This window comes from Oncorhynchus mykiss, chromosome 5 (genome assembly GCF_057628025.1).
Source record: "Oncorhynchus mykiss isolate SJ-2025 chromosome 5, ASM5762802v1, whole genome shotgun sequence".
Lineage (NCBI taxonomy): Eukaryota > Metazoa > Chordata > Actinopteri > Salmoniformes > Salmonidae > Oncorhynchus > Oncorhynchus mykiss.
Genome location: NC_143026.1, coordinates 18,915,479 through 18,941,429, shown reverse-complemented (window position 1 = coordinate 18,941,429; position 25,951 = coordinate 18,915,479). Strand labels below are relative to the sequence as shown.

The 25,951-nt window shown below is 42.0% G+C and overlaps 2 protein-coding genes and 1 non-coding gene across 7 annotated transcripts; all 3 read left to right on the top strand.

Moving 5' to 3' along the window:
• Positions 1-4,729: 4,729 nt before the first annotated feature.
• Positions 4,730-14,511, top strand: LOC110523372 (uncharacterized). Of its 5 annotated transcripts, none has more exons than XM_036976996.2 (5): positions 4,730-4,969; positions 6,661-10,413; positions 12,687-12,807; positions 13,725-13,780; positions 13,930-14,511. In XM_036976996.2, the coding sequence occupies exons 2-5, from the start codon at positions 6,701-6,703 to the stop codon at positions 13,952-13,954; spliced, it is 3,915 nt and encodes a 1,304-aa protein (XP_036832891.2). In that variant the 5' UTR covers positions 4,730-4,969; positions 6,661-6,700; the 3' UTR covers positions 13,955-14,511. The 5 variants fall into 5 exon arrangements, with proteins under 5 accessions (XP_036832891.2, XP_090090203.1, XP_036832892.2 ...); XM_090234077.1 differs by having other exon boundaries at positions 4,734-4,969; positions 13,728-13,780; XM_036976997.2 differs by having other exon boundaries at positions 4,753-4,974.
• Positions 14,512-14,571: 60 nt separating this feature from the next.
• LOC110523371 (small ribosomal subunit protein uS2m) lies at positions 14,572-18,736 on the top strand. Its single transcript, XM_021602006.3, has 4 exons — positions 14,572-14,675; positions 14,958-15,071; positions 15,213-15,342; positions 15,820-18,736. Exons 1-4 carry the CDS (start codon positions 14,651-14,653, stop codon positions 16,370-16,372), a joined length of 822 nt encoding a protein of 273 aa, XP_021457681.1. The 5' UTR covers positions 14,572-14,650; the 3' UTR covers positions 16,373-18,736.
• A 5,126-nt stretch (positions 18,737-23,862) lies between these two features.
• LOC118964773 (small nucleolar RNA SNORA17) lies at positions 23,863-23,992 on the top strand. The gene has a single exon (XR_005051966.2). It is a non-coding gene; the product is annotated as a small nucleolar RNA SNORA17 (small nucleolar RNA).
• The last annotated feature ends 1,959 nt before the right edge of the window (positions 23,993-25,951 follow it).

Here is a 25,951-nt window from a genome sequence, read left to right as displayed (position 1 = left end):
GTGTTAATTTGCTAAATTGTAATTACTTCGCTACTATGGCCTATTTATTGCCTTACCTCCTTACACCATTTGCACACACTGTATATAGATTTTTCAATTGTGTTATTGATTGTACTTTTGTTTATCCCACGTGTAACTCTGTGTTGTTGTTTTTTTGTGATGCTGCTTTGCTTTATCCTTGCCAGGTCGCAGTTGTAAATGAGAACTTGTTCTCAACTGGCCTACCTGGTTAAATAAAGGTGAAATAAAAATAAACAAATAAATAACTATGACATGTTTTGCTATGGCCCTGGGTTGGTTTGAGTTTGTTTCTGCTAGTTAGTAGACTGTTGTAGTCAGACATGAGTTAGCTAGTACCACCATAGCTGCATCCAATATTTAAGAAAATAATTGGTACGAAACAACTTTGCCATATTATGATGTAGTCAAATTAACGTTGGGAGAAGGCAATGCTGCCATTAATGTTATAAGCAAAGTTTGTAAAAAAGCTAGAAATGCTAATGTTAGCTAGCTAAAATGTGGGGTTTCCCTCAATCTTAGTTAGCTGGCTAAAGTTATAATGAATATTTTTACAACTAACCCAACATAGACCACAGCACGAGCTAGCGAGATCTTGTTGGCACGTTCTAGCACGTATTTGCATATTTCCGTTAGAAAAGCGTACTCTATGAATTGCGCGTCTGTAATAACTCAATTCGTCCTAACCCATGCACTCCTTCTAAACAATACAATTGTTTGAAACTTTGGCAAAGGGTAAAGTCTACAAAAAGTAATGATCCTTTGAACGTGTTTGGAGCGATGAAACAACTGAACTCCATTAAATTAATTGAAGCAAAGTGGGCAGAGGGGTGATTTGCATGTGGAGCTTGGCAAAAGGGGGCACAATTTGTTGACATAATTGTAACCCAAACCTAACCTTCATTTACTTGTTGTGACAAACCGAGGTTCCAAACTTCGTTTTAGATGAGACCGACTTTATGAGCAAAATGATCCTACTTTGTAGTCAATTTTAACTCTAGAAAAAATGTTTCTTACTCGTATCGATTCCACATAGCTTGTTTCTGTCACGTTCTGACCTTAGTTATTTTGTTATGTCTTTGTTTTAGGTTGGTCAGGGCGTGAGTTGGGTGGGTTGTCTATGTTCCCTTTTCTATGTGGTGTTTTTGTGTTTGGCCTGGTATGGTTCTCAATCAGAGGCAGGTGTCGTTAGTTGTCTCTGATTGAGAATCATACTTAGGCAGCCTTTCCCCATGTGTGTGGTGTGGGTGATTATTTTCTGTTCCGTGTTTTGCTTCAGGACTGTTCGTTTGTCGTTTTATTGTTTTTGTTCAGTATTCTTATTAAAACAATATGGACACTTACCACGCTGCGCATTGGTCCTCCTCTTCTTCCACCCATGACGAGCGTTGCAGTTTCAAAAGGGATGAGTTGGTTTTTAGGGGCAGTCGCTCTTTAAGGCATTGTTTAGCACCTTGATGGAAGTGTGTGCTATCGGTAAAATGTTTATTGCCTGAATATGTGCCAATCATGATCTTTATGATGTTAATTGCTCATTCATGTCTAATGGGATATCCCATGGTGAAATGCATTATGGGTCAAATCAATTATTAAGGTTAGGACAGTGCTTTTACTTATGTTGCTCTTTGTCCTGTTTATTAATTTGTAAGTATCCTACTTTTGGTGCCTATTTATTTTCCACTTTTGCTAAGAACAGATGTTTTTTAAATGTTTATATCCTTCTCTGCCTCCTCACTGCTACATCCAATGTGACGGCCTACCTCACATTGTATTGATGCAGCCCTCAATAACAAATGGGTATTCTAACACTAAGGCTCATTCTCCTGAACCTCAGTGTATGGGGATGGAGTTCACACACATAGTTAGGGGAAATAAAAAGAAGGGGCAGTGAGAGACATTGAGAAGTTTGTAATGACTGCATGTGCTGACAGTCCAACTTTTTTATTTTATTTAACCTTTATTCAACTAGGCAAGTCAGTTAAGAACAAATTCTTGCTTACGATGACGACCTACCCCGGCCAAACCCTAACCCAGACGACGCTGGGCCAATTGTGCACCGCCCTATGGGACTCCCAATCATGCTGGAAAAGCGTGCTCTTCATGGATAGATCCTGATTTCAACTGTACTGGGCAGATGGCAGACAGTGTGTATGGCATTGTGTGGGCGAGCAGTTAACTGATGTCAACGTTGTGAACAGAGTGCCCCATGGTTGGGGTGGGGTTACGGTATGGGCAGGCATAAGCTACGAACAATGAACACAATTGCATTTTATTGATGGCAATTTGAATGCACAGAGATACCATGAGGAGATCCTGAGGCCCATTGGCATGCCATTCATCCGCCGCCATCACCTCATATTTTAGCATGATAATGCACGGCCCCCATGGATCTGTGCACAATTCCTGGATCTGTACACAAGGTTCTGTACACAAGCTGAAAATGTCCCAGTTCTTCCATAGCCTGCATATTCACCAGTCATGTCACCTATTGAGCATGTTTGGGATGCTCTCGATCGACGATAACCAGCAACTTCACACAGCCATTGAAGAGGAGTGGGACAACATTTCACATGCCACAATCAACAGCCTGATCAACTCTACGCAAAGGAGATACTTTGTGCTGTATGAGGGAAATAGTGGTCACACCAGATCGTGACTGGTTTTCTGATCCACGCCCCTAACTTTTTTTTAAAGGTATTTGTGACCAACAGATGCATATCTGTATTCCCAGTCATGTGAAGTCCATAGATTAGGGACTCATTTATTTATTTCAATTTACTTATTTTCTTATATGAGCTGTAACTCAGTAACATTTTTGAAATTGTTGCATGTTGAGTTTATATGTTTGTTCAGTTAGATGTTCAATGTTTCTTTAAAAATATATATATTTAAAAGGAATAGTTTCACCATATTAAATGAGAGATATGTTCAAATGACAGGGTTGACCTTAAAATGAGGGACAGACATAAATGAACCACATTAAATAAATACTAATTTTCAGAAAATACCTTTCTGGTCCAGAAAAGACTCAAAGCGATAAAATAACTAGGTCTTTACAATGATGGTGAAACTTTGAGAAATGTTGGGATTCAATTTGTTACAATCTTTCTAGAAATGATACAAGGTTGATCGAATGGACATGTCAAAATGCTGAAATTTGGTATTTCAGAAAGCTTTTTTTCATATTCAAAATCTGATTTATTGAATTATCTACATGGTCTGTATTAAAAGGCACTTCATAACAGGCTTCAAAATGCAATATTGTTGTACAATTTCTACTTAAAAATCAAAGAGACACTAAAGACACAAATTTTATGGAAATACCCAGGGAATAGGGTTCCATTTGGGACACATGCACTCACTACTGTGATAGGATGTTGTCAATAGAGCTGCAATCTGGGATTCATGTTTCAAGCAAATGGCAGCCCCTCCATTTGTTTTGGTATTCATCTCAGGGGGAAATGAGACCCCTCTCAAATTCATAGACAGTGCTCTAGATCCAAGGGCAGTGCTGAGCTCATGAGTCATGAGGCATGTTATATTATTGAAGAATTTAAAAGACCATTAAACAGATTCCCATAACCCAGACTGTAGCTTTACGATATTTTAAGCCTGTGTGTGAGATGGTGTCTATGCCCCAAATGGCACCCTATTCCCTACAAAGTGCATTACTTGATCAGAGGGCTAGGTAGTGCACTTTGTAGGGAATAGGGTGCCATTTTGGACACAGATTATCTCACACACAGGCTTAAAATATCTTAAAGCTACAGTCTGGGATATGGGAACCTGTTTAATGGTAATTTCAATTAATTAGAGAGAAAGAGAAATTAACTGACTCCACTGAGAATCACTGTAATAGAAGCCTGTTCGAGTGAATCATAATAAAGATGGAGGGAGGAAGGGGACAGAGAGAGAGTTTGTGTCCCCATAATATCTATTTTCCCCTGAAGTTTGCACTTGTTCACTTCCCTTGAAAGGAAATGACTGGCATGGGGAACTTTCTCTAGCCCATGCCTACACCAATCCAAGTTGAAGAAAGTGAGACAAAAAGTATCAGTATTTTGAAATTAACTGCACCTGAGGGAAAGAGAAAGAGAGAAAATAGATGATGAGAGGGGAAAGACGGTGAGAGAATAGAGTTGAAGAGGGAGAGAGGTTAGAAAATGAGAGAGAAGAAAAGAAGAGATGGTTTGTGCTTGCATACAGCATCATCTTGTGGTATTTGAAACAACTACAGATACAGCATATGTAGTATAGCTCACTTTATGTATAGCATTTATATTGCTACTGTCATGTTCACCAACCTACAGTAAATGCATGGAACATAGTAGACAATTAATTTGTGTCCGTTTTTAAGTGAATTCCCATTACTTTCTATAAGGCTACTATTAATAATTTGAGCTGCACTACATGTATATTTGTAACTGTATTGTCTGGACCTGTAGCTTTGTATTAAACATATTTGTTGGAATAAAAGTGCCATCAACTTATAATACTATTATGAATATTTACTTGTAACTCATTTAAGAAGGTCTAATTATTGCAAAATGTAATTAGGCCACAATATTTCGTAATATGTAAAGACGTGTGTAATATTATTTCTAACATCATAGGCTACTTTGAAATAATTAGGCCTGATTTCTAATATGCCCTTCTGTCCAAATCAATAATATTTTAATCATATAAAAAGGCTTGTAGGTTAATACAAGGAGGTTAACATCAGGAGGGGCTGTTACACAAAGCTAACGTAATACAGGAGGAGGTTAGCATCAGGAGGATATGTTACACAAAGCTAACGTAATACAGGAGGAGGTTAACATCAGGAGGAACTGTTACATAAATCTAACATAGTCCTTACTGAAAGTCAGTGGTGGTCAACTTTGAGAGATAGTCTATATGTTATTTTACTGTTCCTTTAAAGAAGATGGTCAATGTGTCGCACCGGCAACTGGTAAAGTACGCCAAAATATAATTTTATTCAACATTCTGGCATGTAGAGGTCGTGAGAGAACTTTCCTGATTCAAACGTTAATTTCGGCCTGACAGAATTCAATGCAATTTAATACCGCGTTTCCTGTCAAGCCGAGGTGGAGACGAAGGGGTGCTCGAGATCGTGCACTGTTTGCGCGTGTCTGTTCTGTTTGTGGATGCTAAAAATCTGAAGAATTACCAGGGAAATTAAATTCACGTGTAGGCCCTACGTGTAATTCAACCATAACCAGGTAAATTGAACTAAGTAGATGTGCCGATATGTCTTGTGTGTTAATATTTAGAGGTTGTCGAGGTGCACAATACAAATGTTTTCTTCGCAGAAAAATGCCTGTTCTACAGCAGGCCCGCCAGTATCTTATTACACCGAATAGGTTCAGTGGGATATCCCCTATTCCGCCTGTTTTATACCTTTTCTATTAATATCGTAGTTAGTGAGAAAAATGTTGTCGAATTACCGGTGTCCTTTGAGAATATGACAACGTTAAGAGAGGGTTTGATGGAGCAGTGGCCAGGTAGCGGAGGAACATGGTTGCTCTGCGGTGTCTCCTAGTGATACACACCGGGCAATAGTGCATCCCGAGCCGCTAGAGGGATACGGGCCTGCCGGGGGTGGCGTTGCGACAGCCAAGGCGTTGAGGTTCGGAGACAATGTCCTCAACATACGATTTTGTTGGAAAGCAAACGTAACTATTTATCAGCTATAGCCATATGCAGACGATGTTACTGTTACCACAGGTAAAGTTAAATGTTTGTATGGATGGTAACAAATTATTTTTGGATTCAGTGTTAAAAGTCGTTCTCGGCTATTATGTATGATCACGGCAAATCACATTTGGACATGGATTGTCGTCTATTTTAACTGGCTATACAGTAAGTTACATTGACTCATCTGTCCACGTTGTATTCGTGACCAACGATATCTGAGTTTTTGTGGTATATTATTTGATTAAACAGTAACCTAGGCTTGGTCTTCTCTGGGCTTGCAGCCCTCCCTGCTTTCTCATCTGGCTACTGCAGCCTGGGGTTTCGGCGACGTTGTTTATCACTCTACTTGGTTGATACAGAATGGCGGGTTTGAGTATCGCGCTACACATGACTGCCCCGTACACCTGCTAGTTTGATGCAGTGCATGACGTAGTCTATTTGTAGAATACCCTAATTTGGTTGAGTGTTAAATTAATAAAACGTTTATATTCTGGCAGATTTGGTATTTTTACCAATTTAGGCCAATGCCCTTACTGCATTGCTGTAGCTATACCCTGGTCTCAATTGGGATTCCCTGTATAAATAGAGGTTAAATTAAAGTATTGTAATTATCATGATACTCAGTAAAGGACAATTTCAGCAGTAATGTGATGTACTTTTCAAAGGTTTTCTATTCCTTTCTAGGTGCATAATCAGAAATACCAGACCAATATGGGGCATTGTGCCTATAGGGAGCACAGGGGCTGTTTCAGTTGTTTGACAAATACCAAATTCTCCAATTTATGGACAGAGGATAAGCTCCCCTCCAGACCATCTCCCTCACATACTTTGTGCCCCCTCATTCTTTGTGCCTACAGTGAAAATCTGAACAATAATAATACAAATATTGTGATATGAATACAAAAGCTGTATTTTGACTGTCTCTTGTTTCCTTTTTTGTTTCAGATGTAAAGATGTGAGTGTGGTCTGAGGCAGCTGTGATCCCATGCTTCAGCCCCCCCACCCACCCCAGCACCACACTAGAATGTACTTGAACTTGCCTCCAGTCGCGGCTTTGCACACAGAATGGAGGTCATCGTGCGGTGGTCTGCCCAGAGGCTTTAGCGGTCTGCCCCTGTGCTTCAATGACTCTGACAGCGACTTGTCCACCACTGGAACACCCATCTCAGAGAAGGTCCAGATGATCATAGAGAGCCTAAGGAGCACCCAGTCCTCACTCAACATGGGCGACGAGACAGAGGGGAACCAAGTGCTATCAGGGCAACCGGTACAGGAGGCTGGAGCCCGGGGCTCCCAGGGCCAAGGCTTCAAGGTCCGGAGGGGGCCTCCTGTGGTTATGGGACCCAAGCCCAAATTCAGAGGCCCTCTTCCTCTCACTCACACTGATAACTTGCTGCCACTGCCAGAAGTTTCCTATAATGTTGATTCGGAGAGTTCTGACGGCGATGACTCTGTAGATAGAGGCATCGAGGAGGCCATTCAGGAGTACCTGAAGGAAAAGGATGACCACAAACGCAAGGCTGAGCCAGAACCAGCCACTAATATTTTACAGCCACCGAAGATTCCCCGGAGGGAGGCTGCTCCAACCTTTCCAGAACCTACTAAACAACATTCCGACAGCAATAAGATTTTAACTGCCAGCAACCAGGTTCCGAGAAGTGTCAAAACAGAGACACACAACACAGCACTACCCATGAAAAAATGTTTGAAAAGTAAAATACCCACCTGCAAAGAGAATCCCTTTAAGAAACTGGACACAATAAGCAACACAGCGGTGGTAAAAAAACGATCTTTGGAACAGAAGAGAGGCCCCTCTAATTCCAACCCTCTCTCTGGCAAACAGAAGAGTCCAGTACTGAAAGCAGTGAAGTTGGAGGAACACTTGTCTGACAGTGACAGCAGCAGCAGTAGTGATGACGGCATTGAGGAGGCTATTCAACGTTACCAGAAGGAGAAGAAGAAAGAGAGACATGAAGGAGGCCCTAAGTCCTCCAAACCCCTTCTCGTCCTCAAAGAGGAGTCAGACTCCAGCAGCAGTGATGACGGAATAGAGGAGGCCATCCGCCACTACCAGCTGGAGAAGCAGAAAGAGAAGGGTGTACCGACGCTCTCTCTATTTCTACCCAAACAAAAGCAACTGGGTAAAGCAGCGGCTCCCCTGCACTGTTCAGAGAGCACAAGCACTCAGGCAGCAGCCATGAAAAAACACAAACTGTCTAAGAAGAAGAAACCTGAGACTAGGGATTTAAAATTATCTCTACCCTCTCAAACTCCTGGTTCCTCACTCTCTCTTATCAAGAAGAGATTAGCAGTTAGCAGCCCCAAAGGGAATGGCCTCCTCTTGTCAACTAAAGTGGAGCCGCTGCGAGAGAGGGAGCAAGAGCAGCACACCACCCCATGCCCAGCCACTCTGAAGGTGAACACCACCACCACAGCTGAGCTGATGTGTGCTGAGGCCATTCTGGACATTTCTAAAGCTGTCATTAAAATGCCAGGGGCCTTTAACCCTAATGTAGCATCAGCAGGCCATATCAATATTAACAGTAGCTCCACGGAGTCCACCGCCACCACTTCTCTTATCTCCACAAACTGCCATGATGATGATGATAATAATACAAGTGATGATGAGAGCTCCATTGATAGTGAGGATGGGATCGAACAGGAAATCCGGAAGTTTCTTGAGGAGAAAGCCCAAATGCACAAACTGCCATCTGGGCCCGGCTCAGATGTTGGTACTACAAGTCCAGGTGGATCCAACACAATAACAGAACCAGAGAAAAACACCAAACTGAATCCGGCCCAGAAGAAAACACTGAGGCTATCTGTGAAGCAGAAAATAAATCTCAAAGAGGAAGGTGGCAGCAGGAGGGGTTCCAAGGAAGGAGAGAGTCATCTCAAAATGAAAGAAGAGGCACTCCGAAAGCATTTGACCAAGCATGACCAAAGGTCAAGGTCATCTGTTTCCACCCTGAAAAAATCCCCACTGAAATCAGTGAGGACCTCAGAGAGGAGGGGGGAACCTAAGAGTGGAGACAAGAGTAGCTCACTCGACAGTGACGAAGACCTGGACACTGCAATAAAAGACTTGCTCAAGACTAAGAAGAAGTTGAAAAAGAAGACTAGAGATATGAAGTTGAAGTCAAGGAAGGGCCTTGAGGATGAGAAGCAGTTGTCTAGAAAAACAGAGTTAAAGAAGCTGGGTATGGACCATGTGCCCAAGACTACCAGCCTTTTAAAAACTAGCCTTAAAATCACTACTACTACAGCCCAGAGTAGTAACAACAACAGAAAAAAAGGCACATTTAGTATGCATGTGTCACACTATCCACAGAGCAATGAGAAGAAAGAGCCCCTCAACCAGACAGATGAGATGGACCGATCTCAAGGGAACAGGAATGTAGAAGGCCTGTCAAGAGAGACTATCCCAGTTGTTCAGATCAAGGAAGAGAGCAGTTCAGTGGACAGCGACGACAGCATCGAACAGGAGATCAGAAAGTTCCTGGCAGAAAAGGCCAAGGTTTCTACTACCACAGTGAAAACAGATGATAGAGAGGAGATCGTGAATGGCAAGGGCAAAACAGCAGTCCCTCTCTCGGAGAAATGCATAAAATTGGAAAATCTGCTGGCTGAAATTCCAAGGATGGATGTTACTCAATTCCCTGACCTGCCTCGTCAGAGCAGTTGTGAGCAGAGAGGAGTTCAGGAAAGAGGAATCTTTCCAAACACACCCCCTATCCAACCAGTGCCAGGAAACCACACCCCAGAAACAGCTAGGGGGTCGTGCCTCCTTTCAGCCCTCACCCCCAGCTCCTATCCTCCAGCGCTGGAGCCTGCCAATGGCGCTGTGTCTGGGGCTGCCAGATCAGAGAAGAGGAGGAGCTCTAGTTCAGATCCAGAAAGCGGTGATACCCACCATAGTGCCAACTCTGAGATGGCAAGGGAGCACAGCTACAGGTCATTTCCCAGCACCAGCTACCCCTTGCCCAGGACTGACTCGGAGCAGTGGCGTAAGAGCCAAGTGATCCCCACCACTGAGACAAAAGAGAAGATCCATAACAGGAACCCATTCCAGTACAGCTCACCTAGTTTTGGTGAGAAGAGAGCCACCACTCCAGCGTATCAGTGTGTAGTACCAGCCAGTATCTATTCGCGTAGGAGGAATATTGAGCCTGCACCGGATACACCTGTCTCCACCCGTCCTGCTGCTGTACGGACTGGGAGCAGCATCAGATCACCCCTGGTTCCATTCCACCGCCCCTCATCCTCAGAGACCACATCTACGTCGGCTGCCGTCTTCAGCTCCCCGTTCCCCAGCCTGACCAGGAGACCTACGGAGACAGGACCATCAGGGAGGTACTTCCTTCAGGGTCATGAGTCAGGCAGCCGCTGGGGTCAATCCCCAACCCTGACCCCGGGGCTGTCGGAGAGCAGCGTGGTACACGTGGCCAAGGACAAGACGATGTTTGTTGAACTGTTCACGAACGAGACCAACCACGTTCAGGTCAGAAGCAGGGAGGTGAAAGTGAGTGAGGGAAAGGAGGAAAGGAGGAGAGACTTGCCAGCAGGAGAGAGTGAGAGAGAAAGGGAGTGCAGGAAGACAGAGCAGATAGGAAGACGAGGAGAGGAGTGTGTAGATGAGACCGACGTCAGCGAGTCAGATGAGAGGACGAGCCCAGAGCAGCAGGGCTTTCACACTTTGTAAGTGCAGGCTTTTTTTCTTGTTTGTTAGGTCACATAGCGGCATCACATAATCTTTTTTAAAATTTTTTATATTAGTTAGCGTATTGAGTGTCCCCTCCTTCCTGGTGGATGTCATGTCAATTCAAGTACATTTGTTAGTTCGTAGGTTCCAATGGTTTGTTTGTTTGTTGTTAATACACACACACAAAGCCTCTTTTTATATGTTTGTACATTTTATACATCTATTTAAATACTCTAACGCAATGTCATTGAGAATTTAAGACTAAAATGTTCCTTTTTTAATTTGTGCTCTTAGATGATTATTATTTTAAATTGTTATCATGGAAACCCTTAAGCAATATCAGCCACCGCCCTGAAACAACAAGCAGAGTGCATGAATGTTAGTTCCACCCAATGCACAGCTGTGTGTTGGTTGTTTCTTACAGGAAATAAGATGCTTATTTTTGTCTCACCGATGTTTGTTTCACTGACTGTTTTTGTAAAGATACAACATATGAAAATCCTATCGAAGCCCTCTTAAAGTTATCAGGCCAAAGATATAGGCCTAACCACCCAAATATACTATGAGTAATTGGTATAATAAAATATTGGGTCAAAATTAACAATTGAAGACATCATTTTACAGGGAGCAGTGAGTTAGTGTTTTGTAGCTCCATGGATGAGTGACTGAAGGGACTTATTTTTATCATGCAAATAGATCAGACTGTATTCAACTAATATTTGTGTGTGTGTTTGTCCCCCTTGCCCTACTTGTAATTTGTCCATTGGCCAAAATCTTCCCTTTGCATTCTAATATAGTCTTCCTCTTTTTTTTTTAGTGGCATTAACACATTTAAACAAAAAAAAGGATCATATTCTCATGACAAGCAAGTCTAAACCTTGTCATAAAGTAGACATATATATTTATGTTTGTTCTCTTTTAAGGGTTCTGTCAGCAGTGGTTAAAATAGCAAAAGCAACTAACCCCAGTCACAAATGCTGTTTTTACATGTGGTTTTTGTATATTTGTTCTGTCGCTGACAAATACCTTTTAAATTCATGAAGAGATTTTCCTCTACAATCATAGGCACATTTCCCATATCAATGGTTGATTTCCCTCTGACAAACTGTCAACAGCACACAAATCATCAAGGCTCTTTCTATTTCTTGACTTGCCATTTGGTTGTTTTTTGTTTGATGTTCTAGTAGTTTTCTTGAATTTTGTTACGTGAAAATATTATTTATTTTTGTTTATGGAAAAAAGGAGGAAAAAATAATTGTACTGAACATGCTGTGCATCGCCAGTTTTCATAAATAATTAGCAAAAATGTAACTTTTCTCCCTTTTCCCTGTCAAAGGAAGAAAACTTTGACTATCTTTTAAAGTGCAACTGTGTAATAAAGAGTGAATTTCATCAATAGTGGTGCATCTCTTATCTAATTCAATTAAAATGTATCCTCAACAATATTCTAAACACCTTGATATTCCTCAACAAAGATGGGCCATACATGCATTGCAGCTCTTCAAGGTGTTCTTATCAGCTGCTACTCTTCAGAAGGGCACTTTTCCACTGGAGAAATGTGCATTTCTGTTAAACCAACTGTCTAATTCTTGCTATATTATCTCTGTATATTTAGCTAATGTTAAAATCCTTAGTGTCCTCTGACCTCATATTACCAAATCAGAATTACTCAGCAGTGAGGGGTTCAGCAGTACCTTGGGCTACAATACATCATATTAGACAGACAGACTGACTTGGATACATGAATGAGTAACTCAAAGGCTTCTCTCTCTCCTTGATCTCTCAACATTTCCCCCTGGTAACAGCATGTAAAAGTCTGGTCTGCGGCCAGCCGGCCACACCGTTTACATTTCTCTACTGTTGAGAGTGATATGATCGTACTGGCTTCATGGTTATCATGATGTTCATAATGTCTAATGCATAAGCAGAGTGAGGATAGGAGTATGTGTTCGACATCAATTTTGCTCAGTCGCTGATTGCCAACCCCAAATTATAGGGCATGTTCCTCTGTCCAGGCTTAGCTGACACATGCCATATCTTACAATGCCTGGATAGGCATTTTACAGCACGTGAACCCCATGTTATAGCTATCTGGTGTATGACGGCACAGTCGATGACGTGGCACGCAACCATTGGTTGATGCATGCAACATCTGAGCAGGGGAATGCGACCATAATGAGTAGTCATTTATAATGCAAGGTGATGTGTAGATTAGTCTGTCTACATAAACATGCACTGATGTTTCCTCCCCTACTCTGCCTTGCCCCAGGTCTCTGTCCAGCTCCATTGACCCTGGTATCACCCTCAGCCCTTACATAGCATTGAACACAGAGGAAAGGAGCAAGAGGTTCAGATGGATGTGTAAAGCTGTTGCTGTAAATCAGCCAAAGGTACAGTGACGTACGGGGACAGTTAAGCACGTTGCACACTGTCCATACAATGCCAATCAAACAACAACTAAAAACAGATGGATAGGTGTGACTAGTGCTTAATTTGAGCCGGCACCACCCTGTTTGGCTGGATCCGGTACCTCTCATGGCATGAAAAATAATTGTCACTTTTTACAATGTAAAAATTCAAAGTTAATTTGAGTTACCTCTTCATTTATTGTCCTGCCCCAACCCACCCAAAAAAACGTAATGTGAAAAAGTCGATTTTCAGCCTGGGCCTGATGTTCCAAGAGTTGATTTGGGTTGGGCCAGCCCTGACTTACGACGTAACATTGTAACCTATGTTTGAGACCAATGCATGGCCATGGCTGTGTGAGTAGCATGCCTGTATCTCTCACAGAACTAAAATACTCCCAATGTGTAAGTGCCTCTACTCTCCTGCTCTATGCCACTACACAAATCTGATGATAAGCATGCAATGCTTTATTATTAAGGTAATTCTTTTTTCTTATGTGTTCCAGTACCTCCAGCTCCCTAGGGCACCCCTCTCTCCCGCTCACATTTTGTTCCAGTACCTCAGAGCTCCCTAGGGCACCCCTCTCTCCCGCTCACATTTTGTTCCAGTACCTCAGAGCTCCCTAGGGCACCCCTCTCTCCCGCTCACATTTTGTTCCAGTACCTCAGAGCTCCCTAGGGCACCCCTCTCTCCCGCTCACATTTTGTTCCGGTACCTCCCGATTTACAAATTAAGTACTGGGTGTGCCCCTATGTTTTTGTTGGAGTTTATTAGGCATTGTAATGGGCAGTGTGCAAGGGGCTTTACAGTGTGTTCCAATCTGTCTGGAATAGGTTTGTGATGAATTGGTGTTGGTTGGCTTGGTTTGTTAACAATCGATTATTTCTGGGCTCTTTTTCAGAAGACCAAATTTGAGAAACCTGTGAAGAGAATGCTCCAATTTCTACCTCTATCCAGGTACATTTTGTAGGCAAATCTTGTCATATTTAACCTACTTGATAACACAATAGTACAACACATAGATACATAAAGGATTAGGCACAGACATGATTAAATTAGAAGATAAGGAGGGTTCATTGAGTGTAATTAATTATGTTTCTTTGCAGGAAAAATAAATCAACTGGGAAGTAAAGCAACAGAAGCACAGATGTTTTTTTTTACAGGAAGATCTTTCAAGATTTCTTATCAAACATTTAAATGCGTATATGCCATTTAGCAAATGCTTATATCCAAAGCGACTTAGTCATGCGGATGAAAACTGTTATTGTTGGTGAAGAGGGTTTGTCTGTTGTATGTGAATTGTTTGATTCTGAATTATGTTGGTTATGTTGAAATTGCACTTGTTATTGTTCAATGTTTTAATTATTTATGTTTGTTTAATATTCGGATACATTAATTTTTTTATTGGGCTATGGGTTCTCAATATTCAAATTGACAGTTGTTGAAGAACATTTTCAATTTCAATACATTTTATAGATTGACTTCTACATCACATTCATATTAATGTTAAAATATAATTTATTGAAGAAAAAAAAAACAGTTCTGAAAATCAACATATCCCAAAAAAATGTAGCTGTTACAGTATTTGGCTAGTATTTGACAATAAAATGTGTAGGCTACAAGAGAGTACAGTATGGTTCAGTAACTGTGGTATTACAATTCAATAAAGTTTTTGAATGAGCATTCAACTACATGCGTCGTCATGGGAGTTGTGGTCCAAAGGAAATTATTGACACGTGATCTAATGCGTACGAGACATCCAATGGACTTCAACTACCAGTCGCATATTTCTTTGACCTTCAGTGGGAGGGGACAACAAGAGCAAGCATGGCAGCTGGAGTTCTTACCAAAGGTACATTTTTATTTACATTATACAATCAATTCATATATTTTGGTTATGATTATGACATGAAATATATTTAGCATCTATTTTGCTACCTTGCAAGACTGTACAAAGACTACTGTATCCTCGTTATTAATTGACAATTCAATTACACGACCATTGCTAACGTTAGCTAGCAGTAGCATCAAGTTGGATGGCCAACGTTACAATGTAATGTTTTATATGTTGTAGTTAGCTGCTGTCTTTATCGTCTGACTGCTGGCTAACTGACTGCTGGTGGGTTTCTTGTAGGTTTGTGCGGGTTCCGCCAGCCCCGGATTGTTGCAGCCGGATACTCCTGTAGTGGACCTCTCTATGCGACTGCTACCGCAGTCAAAACACTTCCTTTGCAAACTGACAGCACGGGTAGGTCGAGTTGTCAGTGACACGTACAGTTAGCTGTCTTGCAGTAGTTCATGCTATGGATATTTAACACGAATTCATAAAGCTTCTCTACAATCACAAAGAACTAACCACTTCTCGATATTATCTTTTTTTTTTAAATAGCTGTCACTGACAAGATCCAGAACTTGCCTCTTGAAACGCCAGATTTCTTTCACTTGTCAGAACTCTTCTCCTTAAAAGATCTATTCGATGCCAGAGTGCACCTTGGACACAAGAAAGGCTGCAGACACAGGTTGGATGGCTGATTTTCATAGTTCATTTGACAGTTATGTTCTCATTGTGGTTCATATTGACCTTCTCTACCATATTTACTTTACTCTTGCATCAGAGTAAAGTAAAACCAGCTGGATTATCTTCATAGGGCAACATTAAAACATATACATATGATTTGTATTAACCTTTTATTTAACTAGGCAAGTCAGTTAAGAACAAATTATTATTTTACAATGAAGGCCTACCAGGGAACAGTGGGTTAACTGCCTTGTTCTGGGGCAGAAGGACCTATTTATAACTTGTCAGCTCAGGGATTCGATCCAGCAACCTTTCGGTTCCTGGCCCAACGCTCTAACCGCTAGGCTACCTGCCATCACAAAACATGCCTTGCAGATTTCATATACAGAGACAGACAGCATACTGTAGGTATGAACAGGAGCACATTGTCACACAAACATTGATCTTGATTCTCTCTCCCTTCATCCTTCTCTACTAGACTGATGGAGCCCTATCTATTCGGCAGTCGTCTGGGCCAGGACATCATCGACCTGGACCAGACAATGGCGCACCTCCAGAGCGCCCTGAACTTCACCGCCCACATCGCCTACCGCGGCGGCATCATCCTCTTCGTCTCCCGCCGCCGACAGTTCGGCCACGTGGTGGAGAGCACGGCAGGGGACTGTGGAGAATATGCCCACACACGCTACTGGCAGGGTGGTCTGCTCACCAATGCCCCAATCCAGTACGGCTCGGGGGTCAGGCTGCCTGACCTCATCGTCTTTCTCTCAACTCTCAACAACGTCTTCCAGCAGCATGTGGGGGTCCGCGATGCAGCCAAGATGAATATACCCACGGTGGGTGTGGTGGACTCTAACTGCAACCCCAGCCTGGTGACATACCCGGTGCCTGGGAATGATGACACACCAGCCGCAATGGAGCTGTACTGCCGCCTCTTCAAGATGACCATCAACAGGGCCAAGGACAAGAGGAGGCAGATGGAGCTGCTCCAGGGTCTATCACCACCGGGCCTCACACAGGGTTCCTCGTGAGAGGCACTGGTGGAATTAATGAAGGGCCCCTTTTTGAGTTATTTGAAAATGCATTATTCAATTTTACTCCCTTGAAGTTAACCCTGACCTGAAATGATAGGATAGGTAAAATCTCTGCCTTTTGGTTAAGATCAAGTGTAGTATTTGAAAGCAAATAAATTGTTATTGGTCGGGTGTATCGAAATGTTTGTGTTCCTAGCTCCAACAGTGCGTCTAATAGTTCACAGCAAAACACACATCTCAAAGTAAAATAATGGAATTAAGAAATAAAAAAAATATTATGTTCATGTCAGATTAGGGATTTAGGTGCGGCAGGTAGCTTGGTGGTTAATGTTGGGCCAGTAACCGAAAGGTTGCTAGATCAAATCCCCGAACTGACAAGGTAAACATCTGTAGTTAGAATTTGTTCTTAACTGACTTGCCTAGTTAAAGGTAAAAAATATACAGTGCCTTGCGAAAGTATTCGGCCCCCTTGAACTTTGCGACCTTTTGCCACATTTCAGGCGTCAAACATAAAGATATAAAACTGTATTTTTTTGTGAAGAATCAACAACAAGTGGGACACAATCATGAAGTGGAACGACATTTATTGGATATTTCAAACTTTTAACAAATCCAAAACTGAAAAATTGGACGTGCAAAATTATTCAGCCCCCTTAAGTTAATACTTTGTAGCGCCACCTTTTGCTGCGATTACAGCTGTAAGTTGCTTGGGGTATGTCTATCAGTTTTGCACATCGAAAGACTGACATTTTTTCCCATTCCTCCTTGCAAAACAGCTCGAGCTCAGTGAGGTTGGATGGAGAGCATTTGTGAACAGCAGTTTTCAGTTCTTTCCACAGATTCTCGATTGGATTCAGGTCTGGACTTTGACTTGGCCATTCTAACACCTGGATATGTTTATTTTTGAACCATTCCATTGTAGATTTTGCTTTATGTTTTGGATCATTGTCTTGTTGGAAGACAAATCTCTGTCCCAGTCTCAGGTCTTTTGCAGACTCCATCAGGTTTTCTTCCAGAATGGTCCTGTATTTGGCTCCATCCATCTTCCCATCAATTTTAACCATCTTCCCTGTCCCTGCTGAAGAAAAGCAGGCCCAAACCATGATGCTGCCACCACCATGTTTGACAGTGGGGATGGTGTGTTCAGGGCGATGAGCTGTGTTGCTTTTACACCAGACATAACGTTTTGCATTGTTGCCAAAAAGTTCAATTTTGGTTTCATCTGACCAGAGCACCTTCTTCCACATGTTTGGTGTGTCTCCCAGGTGGCTTGTGGCAAACTTTAAACGACACTTTTTATGGATATCTTTAAGAAATGGCTTTCTTCTTGCCACTCTTCCATAAAGGCCAGATTTGTGCAATATACGACTGATTGTTGTCCTATGGACAGAGTCTCCCACCTCAGCTGTAGATCTCTGCAGTTCATCCAGAGTGATCATGGGCCTCTTGGCTGCATCTCTGATCAGTCTTCTCCTTGTATGAGCTGAAAGTTTAGAGGGACGGCCAGGTCTTGGTAGATTTGCAGTGGTCTGATACTCCTTCCATTTCAATATTATCGCTTGCACAGTGCTCCTTGGGATGTTTAAAGCTTGGGAAATCTTTTTGTATCCAAATCCGGCTTTAAACTTCTTCACAACAGTATCTCGGACCTGCCTGGTGTGTTCCTTGTTCTTCATGATGCTCTCTGCGCTTTTGACAGACCTCTGAGACTATCACAGTGCAGGTGCATTTATACGGAGACTTGATTACACACAGGTGGATTGTATTTATCATCATTAGTCATTTAGGTCAACATTGGATCATTCAGAGATCCTCACTGAACTTCTGGAGAGAGTTTGCTGCACTGAAAGTAAAGGGGCTGAATAATTTTGCACGCCCAATTTTTCAGTTTTTGATTTGTTAAAAAAGTTTGAAATATCCAATAAATGTCGTTCCACTTCATGATTGTGTCCCTCTTGTTGTTGATTCTTCACAAAAAAATACAGTTTTATATCTTTATGTTTGAAGCCTGAAATGTGGCAAAAGGTCGCAAAGTTCAAGGGGGCCGAATACTTTTGCAAGGCACTGTATATATAGTCAAACATGGCCAAGGACTACTGCTAAAATGCTATATGAAGCACTGTTTTTCAGCAACAGATTTGGTGCATTTGTTGCTTTTTGTCTAGATTTATCTGGAGAAACTGAGGTTTACAAAGTATGTAATTGCAGTGTTTGCTCCATCAAACTCATCATGTTTCCAGATTATTTCTAACATTCAGCTTGACATTGTCTGGTCAAATAAAATAAAAAAGAAGCTATTTCTGTATCAAATTACATGAATGCACTCATACTATTTAATAAGTAAACGTTCTTTTCACTAAATATGTGTGGTCTCCTCGTGTGCTTTTTTGACATTCCAACTATTTACTTGAATTGTAATACCGAGCTAAAATCTTAGTGTTCCCAGTCATATAAAATCAATGTCCGAATTCATCTAACATCCTTATCATTGTAGCAATAAAATACAAAATGGCACTGGCATGTATAGTGGCTGTTTTATGGGTTCCTGACCAATTATACTATTTTCCGCTGATCTTAACTTTTTATTTTGTACATTGTTTCTGCCATTGTTTCATATGACCGAAAAGAGCTTCTGGACATCAAAACGGTGATCACACCTCAATTTGGATGACTCAGCCGCTCAAGACATACTGCTCACCCTGGACCAGGTCCTAATCCCCGACACCCGGAAGAGGAAAAGACAGAGATGTAGAGGCCGACATAGGGGCAGCCTGATGAAACTACCTCTACCCCCTGTTCTATTGGCGAATGTACAATCACTGGAGAACAAATGAGACAGGCTCCGTTTGAGAATGTCCTATTGTAATATCCTATGCTTCATGGAGTCGTGGCTGAACAAGGACATGGTTAATATGAATCTAGCTGTTTTTTCTATGCATCGGCAGGACAGAACGTCAGTGTCTCGTAAACCCAAGAGCAGAGGTGTGTGTCTCTGTTAACAACAGCTGGTGCACAATCTCGAGGTTCTGCTCGCCTGAGTTAGAATATCTCATGATAAGCTGTAGACCATACTATTTACCAAGAGAGTTTTCATCAATATTTTTCGTAGCTGTGTACTGATCACCACAAATCGATGCTGGCACTAAGACCGCACTCAACAATCTGTATAGGGCCATAAGCCAACAAGAAAATGCGCTCTTAGTTGGCAGTGATTTTAATACAGGAAAACTTAAATCCGTTTTACCTCATTTCTACCAGCATGCCACCTGTACAACTAGCGGTAAAAAACAAGATAATCTTTACTCCACACACGCATACAAAGCTCTCCCTCGCTGTCCATTTGGCAAATCTGACCATAACTATACTCCTGACTCCATCTCAAGTAAGGATCCGCCTCTTTTTTTCAATTTTCGCCTAAAATGACATACCCAAATCTAACTGCCTGTAGCTCAGGCACTGAAGCAAGGATATGCATATTCTTGGTACCATTTGAAAGGAAACACTGACGTTTGTGGAAATGTGAAAGGAATGTAGAATAATATTTTTATTTCTTTATTTTTTATTTTACCTTTATTTAACCAGGTAGGCAAGTTGAGAACAAGTTCTCATTTACAATTGCGACCTGGCCAAGATAAAGCAAAGCAGTTCGACAGATACAACGACACAAAATTACACATGGAGTAAAACAAACATACAGTCAATAATACAGTATAAACAAGTATATATACAATGTGAGCAAATGAGGTGAGAAGGGAGGTAAAGGCAAAAAAGGCCATGGTGGCAAGGTAAATACAATATTGCAAGTAAAACACTGGAATGGTAGTTTTGCAATGGAAGAATGTGCAAAGTAGAAATAAAAAGAATGGGGTGCAAAGGAGCAAAATAAATAAATAAATTAAATACAGTTGGGAAAGAGGTAGTTGTTTGGGCTAAATTATAGGTGGGCTATGTACAGGTGCATTAATCTGTGAGCTGCTCTGACAGTTGGTGCTTAAAGCTAGTGAGGGAGATGTGTTTCCAGTTTCCAAGAGGCTGATGCAGCCTAAGAAAACAAGTCAGTATCTGGTGTGACCACAATTGGCTTCATGCAGCCTGACACCTTTCCTTAGCATGGAGTTGATCCACCTGTGGAATGTTGCCCCACTCTTCAATGGCTGTGTGAAGTGGCTGGAATTGGAACTCTGTCATGTTAATCCAGAGCATCCCAAACATGCACAATGGGTGACATGTCTGAGTATGCAAGTCATGGAAGAAATTAGACATATTCAGCTTCCAGGAATTGAGTACAGAACCTGGCAACAATGGGCCTTGCGATAATATTGTCTCGGTTTCTCTGTGCATTCAAATTGCCAACAAATATAAATTAAAAGTGTTGGTTTCATGAGCTGAAATAAAAGATCCCAGAAATGTTCTACACGCACAAAACTTATTCCTCTCATTTGCCAAATTTGTTTACATCCCTGTTAGTGAGCATTTCTCCTTTGCCAAGATAATCCATCCACCTTACAAGTGTGGCATCAATAAGCTGATTAAACTGCACAATCATTACAGGTGGACCTTGTGCTGGGGACAAGACCACTCTAAAATGTACAGTTTTGTCACAACCCAATGCCACAGATGTCTGAAGTTGAGTGAGCGTACAATTGGCATGCTGACTGCAGGAATGTCCATGAGAGCTGTTGCCAGATAACTGAATGTTAATTTCTCTGCCATAAGCCGCTTCAAATGTCGTTTTGGAGAATTTGGCAGTACCTCCAACCGGCCTCACAACCGCAGACTAAATGTAACTAAGCCAGCCCAGGACCTCCACATCACCTGCAGAATTGTCTGAGACCAGCCACTTGGACAGCTGATGAAACTAGGTTTGCACAACCAAAGAATTTCTGCACAAACTGTCAGAAACCGTCTCGGGGAAGCTCATCTGTGTGCTCATCAACATCACCGGGGTCCTGACCTGACTGCAATTTGGCGCCGTGGGCAAATGTTCACCTTGGATGGTCACTGGCACGCTGGAGAATTGTGCTCTTCACGGATGAATCCCGGGTAGATGGCAAACAAGGTGTATGGTGTTGTGTGGGCATGGTGTGGTTTGGGCCGGCATAAGCTATGGACAACATCCAAATTAATTTTATCGATGGCAATTTGAATGCACAGATATCTTGAGATCCTGGGGCCCATTGTCGTGCCATTCATCCCCCGCCATCACCTCATGTTTCAGCATGATAATGCACAGCCCCAAGTTGCAAGGATCTGTACACAATTCCTGGAAGCTGAAAATGTCCCAGGTCTTCCAAGGCCTGCATACTCACCATACATGTCACCCATTGAGCATGTTTATGATGCTCTGGATCAATGTGTACGATAGTACGTTCCAGTTCCTGCCAATACCCAGTAACTTCACAAAACAATTGAAGAGTGGGAGAACATTGCACAGGCCACAATCAACAGGTTGATCAACTCAATGCGAAGATGTCACGCTGCATCAGGCAAATGGTCACAACAGATACTGACTGGATCCACGCCCCACCTTTTATTGACGCTATCTGTGATCATTCTGATACATTTATATTCTCAGTCATGTGAAATATATAGGTTAGGCCCTAATTTATCAATTTAATTTATTTCAATTTACTGATTTCCTTATATGAACTAACTCCGTAAAATCTTAATTGTTGCGTTTCTATTTTTGGTCAGTGTATATAAAATGTTGAGGGTAAATAATTACTGGTATTCATGTCAGTCATATCTCAAATGATCTATTTTCTCTAGCCCCTCGGCTGGGAAGCGTCCAATGAGGAACATTGGATACCACCATGATCATTTGGGTCCCACTGGCCAAGCTGATGAAACAGGAAAATAACAGCCTGTCGTTCCTCCCTGAAAGAATGGTGTGCACACCTAATGGTAAGCAATGGGTGGCCTTAATTCAGTCTGCATGAAATATATAGGTCTGTGATGAGAAATCATGCACCATGCTGAACTTGTGATGGACAACCTCTACCACATTATCTGAGACCTGCACAGCCACATACAAATGCATGCTCACAAGGCTGTTTTGAATGGTATGTCTGCGGCCTGTAATAACGGTTCATGGGTTCTAACTGTTTCTTCTGGAAATGGTAAGACTAATAGTCTCTGGGTTTATTCTTCCCTTCAGATGTAACTGTGGTGCCAATGCCACGGTTGTGCAATGACCGGGCAGACAAACTGACACATGATGGCTCTACTGCCCTGTCCAGCGGGTATGGAACTGGGCCAGATAAACCCTGACCCTCACAAGACGGACAGGGTATGTTTAACCTATAGACTGGTTGTTTAGCAACAACCGATGTGTGTCGATTATGGGGTAAAACACATGGGTTTGACTTAGATGACTGACAACATTTGAACTTTCATCTCAATGTTTATTGAAAACATAAATACACAATGCCACAAGAGCTCTCTTCACGGTCCCCAAGTCCAGAACAGACTATGGGAGGCACACAGTACTACATAGAGCCATGACTACATGGAACTCTATACCACATCAAGTTTGATTTAAAAAACAGATAAAAAAACACCTTATGGAACAGCGGGGACTGTGAAGCAACACAAACATTAGCACAGACACATGCACACACAAACACACACACACACACACACACACACACACACACACACACACACACACACACACACACACACACACACACACACACACACACACACACACACACACACACACACACACACACACACACACACACACGCACAATAAAATACACACTATACATACACATGGATTTAGTACTATAGATATGTGTTAGTGGTGGAGTAGGGGCCTGAGGGCACACAGTGTCTTGTGAAATCTGTGAATGTATTGTAATGTTTTTAGGATTGTGTAAACTGTCTTAATTTTGCTGGACCCCAGGAAGAGTAGCTGATTCATAATAAATACAAATACAAAATGAGCACTTGTCTCAAATACACTGAAAGTTGTTGGCTGGCTAGAAAATTTGAGACATATTAACATTGACATGAAATCTGTGAAAATGCCTCTAAACAAGACATGGTCTCAACAAGAGAACTAGCTGAGATGTGTCACCTACGATTCTCCACATGGCAGCTTCTTGTCATTGTTGATAGCTATCTGACATGATAACACAAGTCTTCCGGCCACATCGACGCGTACGTCATATGTGACATTGTCAGCCAACCAGTCTAATCAAGAATGGTTAATCTTGGTGTAAAATGGATGCTGTAGAACTAGCAGCAAGGTACTTGGACTCACTACTTTATGTACTTTTAACTTTGTTGCCTTAATCAGTTTCCTTGTAGCTCTTCAAACCTAACCTATAGTCTTTTGGATGTTAATTTCAGATGAAGAGCAGTCTGGAGGTGCAGCAGTAGCAACTGTGGTCGTAGTGGGGGATGACCAAGCCATAAGCCATGGTCATTACACTCCTCACTGGGTAACGTACTGGCTAAGTGTATTGGTCTCTGACCAATCCGCCCCTCGAGGCGTTGCAGTCTGACTGTACGTGTTGAGCCTGTGTGATGAGGGGCGGAGAGTGAAAGATATTTATATGCTGAGGACCTAGAACGGTGGGTACTTGAAATGATCATAGCTCTAACATTTGGCCACCAAGGAACCATTTAGACCCTCTGAAAAGGGTTCTTAGTGTACAGGAAGTGTTTGAACAGGAGTGAGCCAGTTAAAGAAAAAATATTTTGGTATTTATTGTTTTAGTCCATTGGTGACATTGTCCAAAAATGTTTTACTTATGTCAACAATGGAACAAACACCAAAAACTGTGGTGGACTTTTCCTTCAAGATCCCTCACCCTCAGCAGTTGTGTTTCTTGTGTTAATATGTTTACTGACTGGTAACTGCCATTAGTCCAATACTTTGAATTTTGATTGACTTTGATCTGAGGTCTACTTTTCTTGATCATTTTGGAGGATTGATAGGTCTTTTGGCTATTGTTTTCTCACCCATTTCCTGATTCTTTGACAGATTGCAGATGTGACGAAGAAGCCAAGATGTGGCCAGTTTCAAAGTTGAAGATTCAAGGTGATGGTAGAGAAAGGATTGTGCAGGCCACACTCTTGCCTGTTTATGGTGACATATTCTATAGCGTAGGGCCCTGTTTTGGGTTTTGCTGCATTAATATGTAATCTAAGGGATTACATTTTATTATATTCCTACAGATCTACACAACCTACCCCACATCTTCAACGTTAAAGTTATAGAAAATGTAACAAATTAAACACTGAAATATCATAATTTGGATAAGTCTCCACCCTAAACTTAGTACTTGGAAGCACCTTTGGCATCCATTAGTTCTGAATAATTTGGAATAAGATAATACCAACTTTGCACAACTCTTACGGCAACAAGCACTGTGTACAAAACATTAGGAACACCTGCTCTTTCCATGACATGGCCTGACCAGGTGAAAGCTATGATCCTTGATGTCATGTTGAATCCACTTCAATCTGTGTAATGAAGGTGAGGAGATGGGTTAAACGATTTAATACTTGAGACACATGGATTGTGTAAGTGTGCCATTCAGAGGGTGAATGGGCAAGATTGAAGTGCCTTTGAACGGAGTATGATAGTAGCTGCCAGGCGTATCAGTTTGTCAAAACCTGCAATGCTGCTGGGTTTTTCATGCTCAAGTTTCCCGTGTCTCAAGAATGGTCCACCGCCTAAAGGACATCCAGCCAACGGCAGGCCTGTGGCCGAAAATGGGTCTTTGACGAAAGACGACAAAGGAGGCTGACCTGAATTGTGCAGAGTAACAGACTGGCTACAGTTAGTCAACTGACAGTCCAGTACAACATTGGTGCCCAAAGACCCAAAAGAATGCACAACTCGTCGTACCTTGACACGAATGGGGTGTTGCAGTCGACGCCCTTGGAGTTCCACTTTCAGCACACAAAAAAAAAATGGGTTTCAGTGGACTAAGGAACAAACCATAGAGAATTTGAAAAACATTGCCTGGTCTGATGAATTCCAGTTCCTGCTGTTTCACACTGATGGGAGGACTTCGGTATGGCGAGAACCACGAGTACATGCATCCATCATGCCGCGTGTCAACATTGCAGGTTGGTGGTGTGTTTTCATGGCACACATTGGGCCCCTTGATAAGTGGCACAATGTTTGAATGCCAAGGGATATATAAACATCATTGTCAATCGGGTGCATCCCTTCATGGCAGGAGTGTATCAATCTGTGATTTTTTTTTTTTTCAGCAGGATAATGGCACAAGGCTTGGATTGTCCAGGAATGGTTCCACGAATGATGCATTCTGCTTAGTGCAGTAGCCTGCTCAGTCACCAGATCTCAATCCAATTAAGCATCTGTGGGATGAGATGGAACGAGCTATTCGGTATAGAGATCCACTACCAGCCAATTTGACACAACTGTGGGACGCATTGGAGTCAACATGGGCCAGCATCCCTGTGGAAAGCTTTCTAGACCTTGTGGAGTCCTACGCCAGACAAATTCAGGCTGTTCTGAGGGCAAAATCAGGTGCAACTTGATATTAGGAAGATGTTCCTAATGTTTTGTACACTGTGCATGTTGCTGTA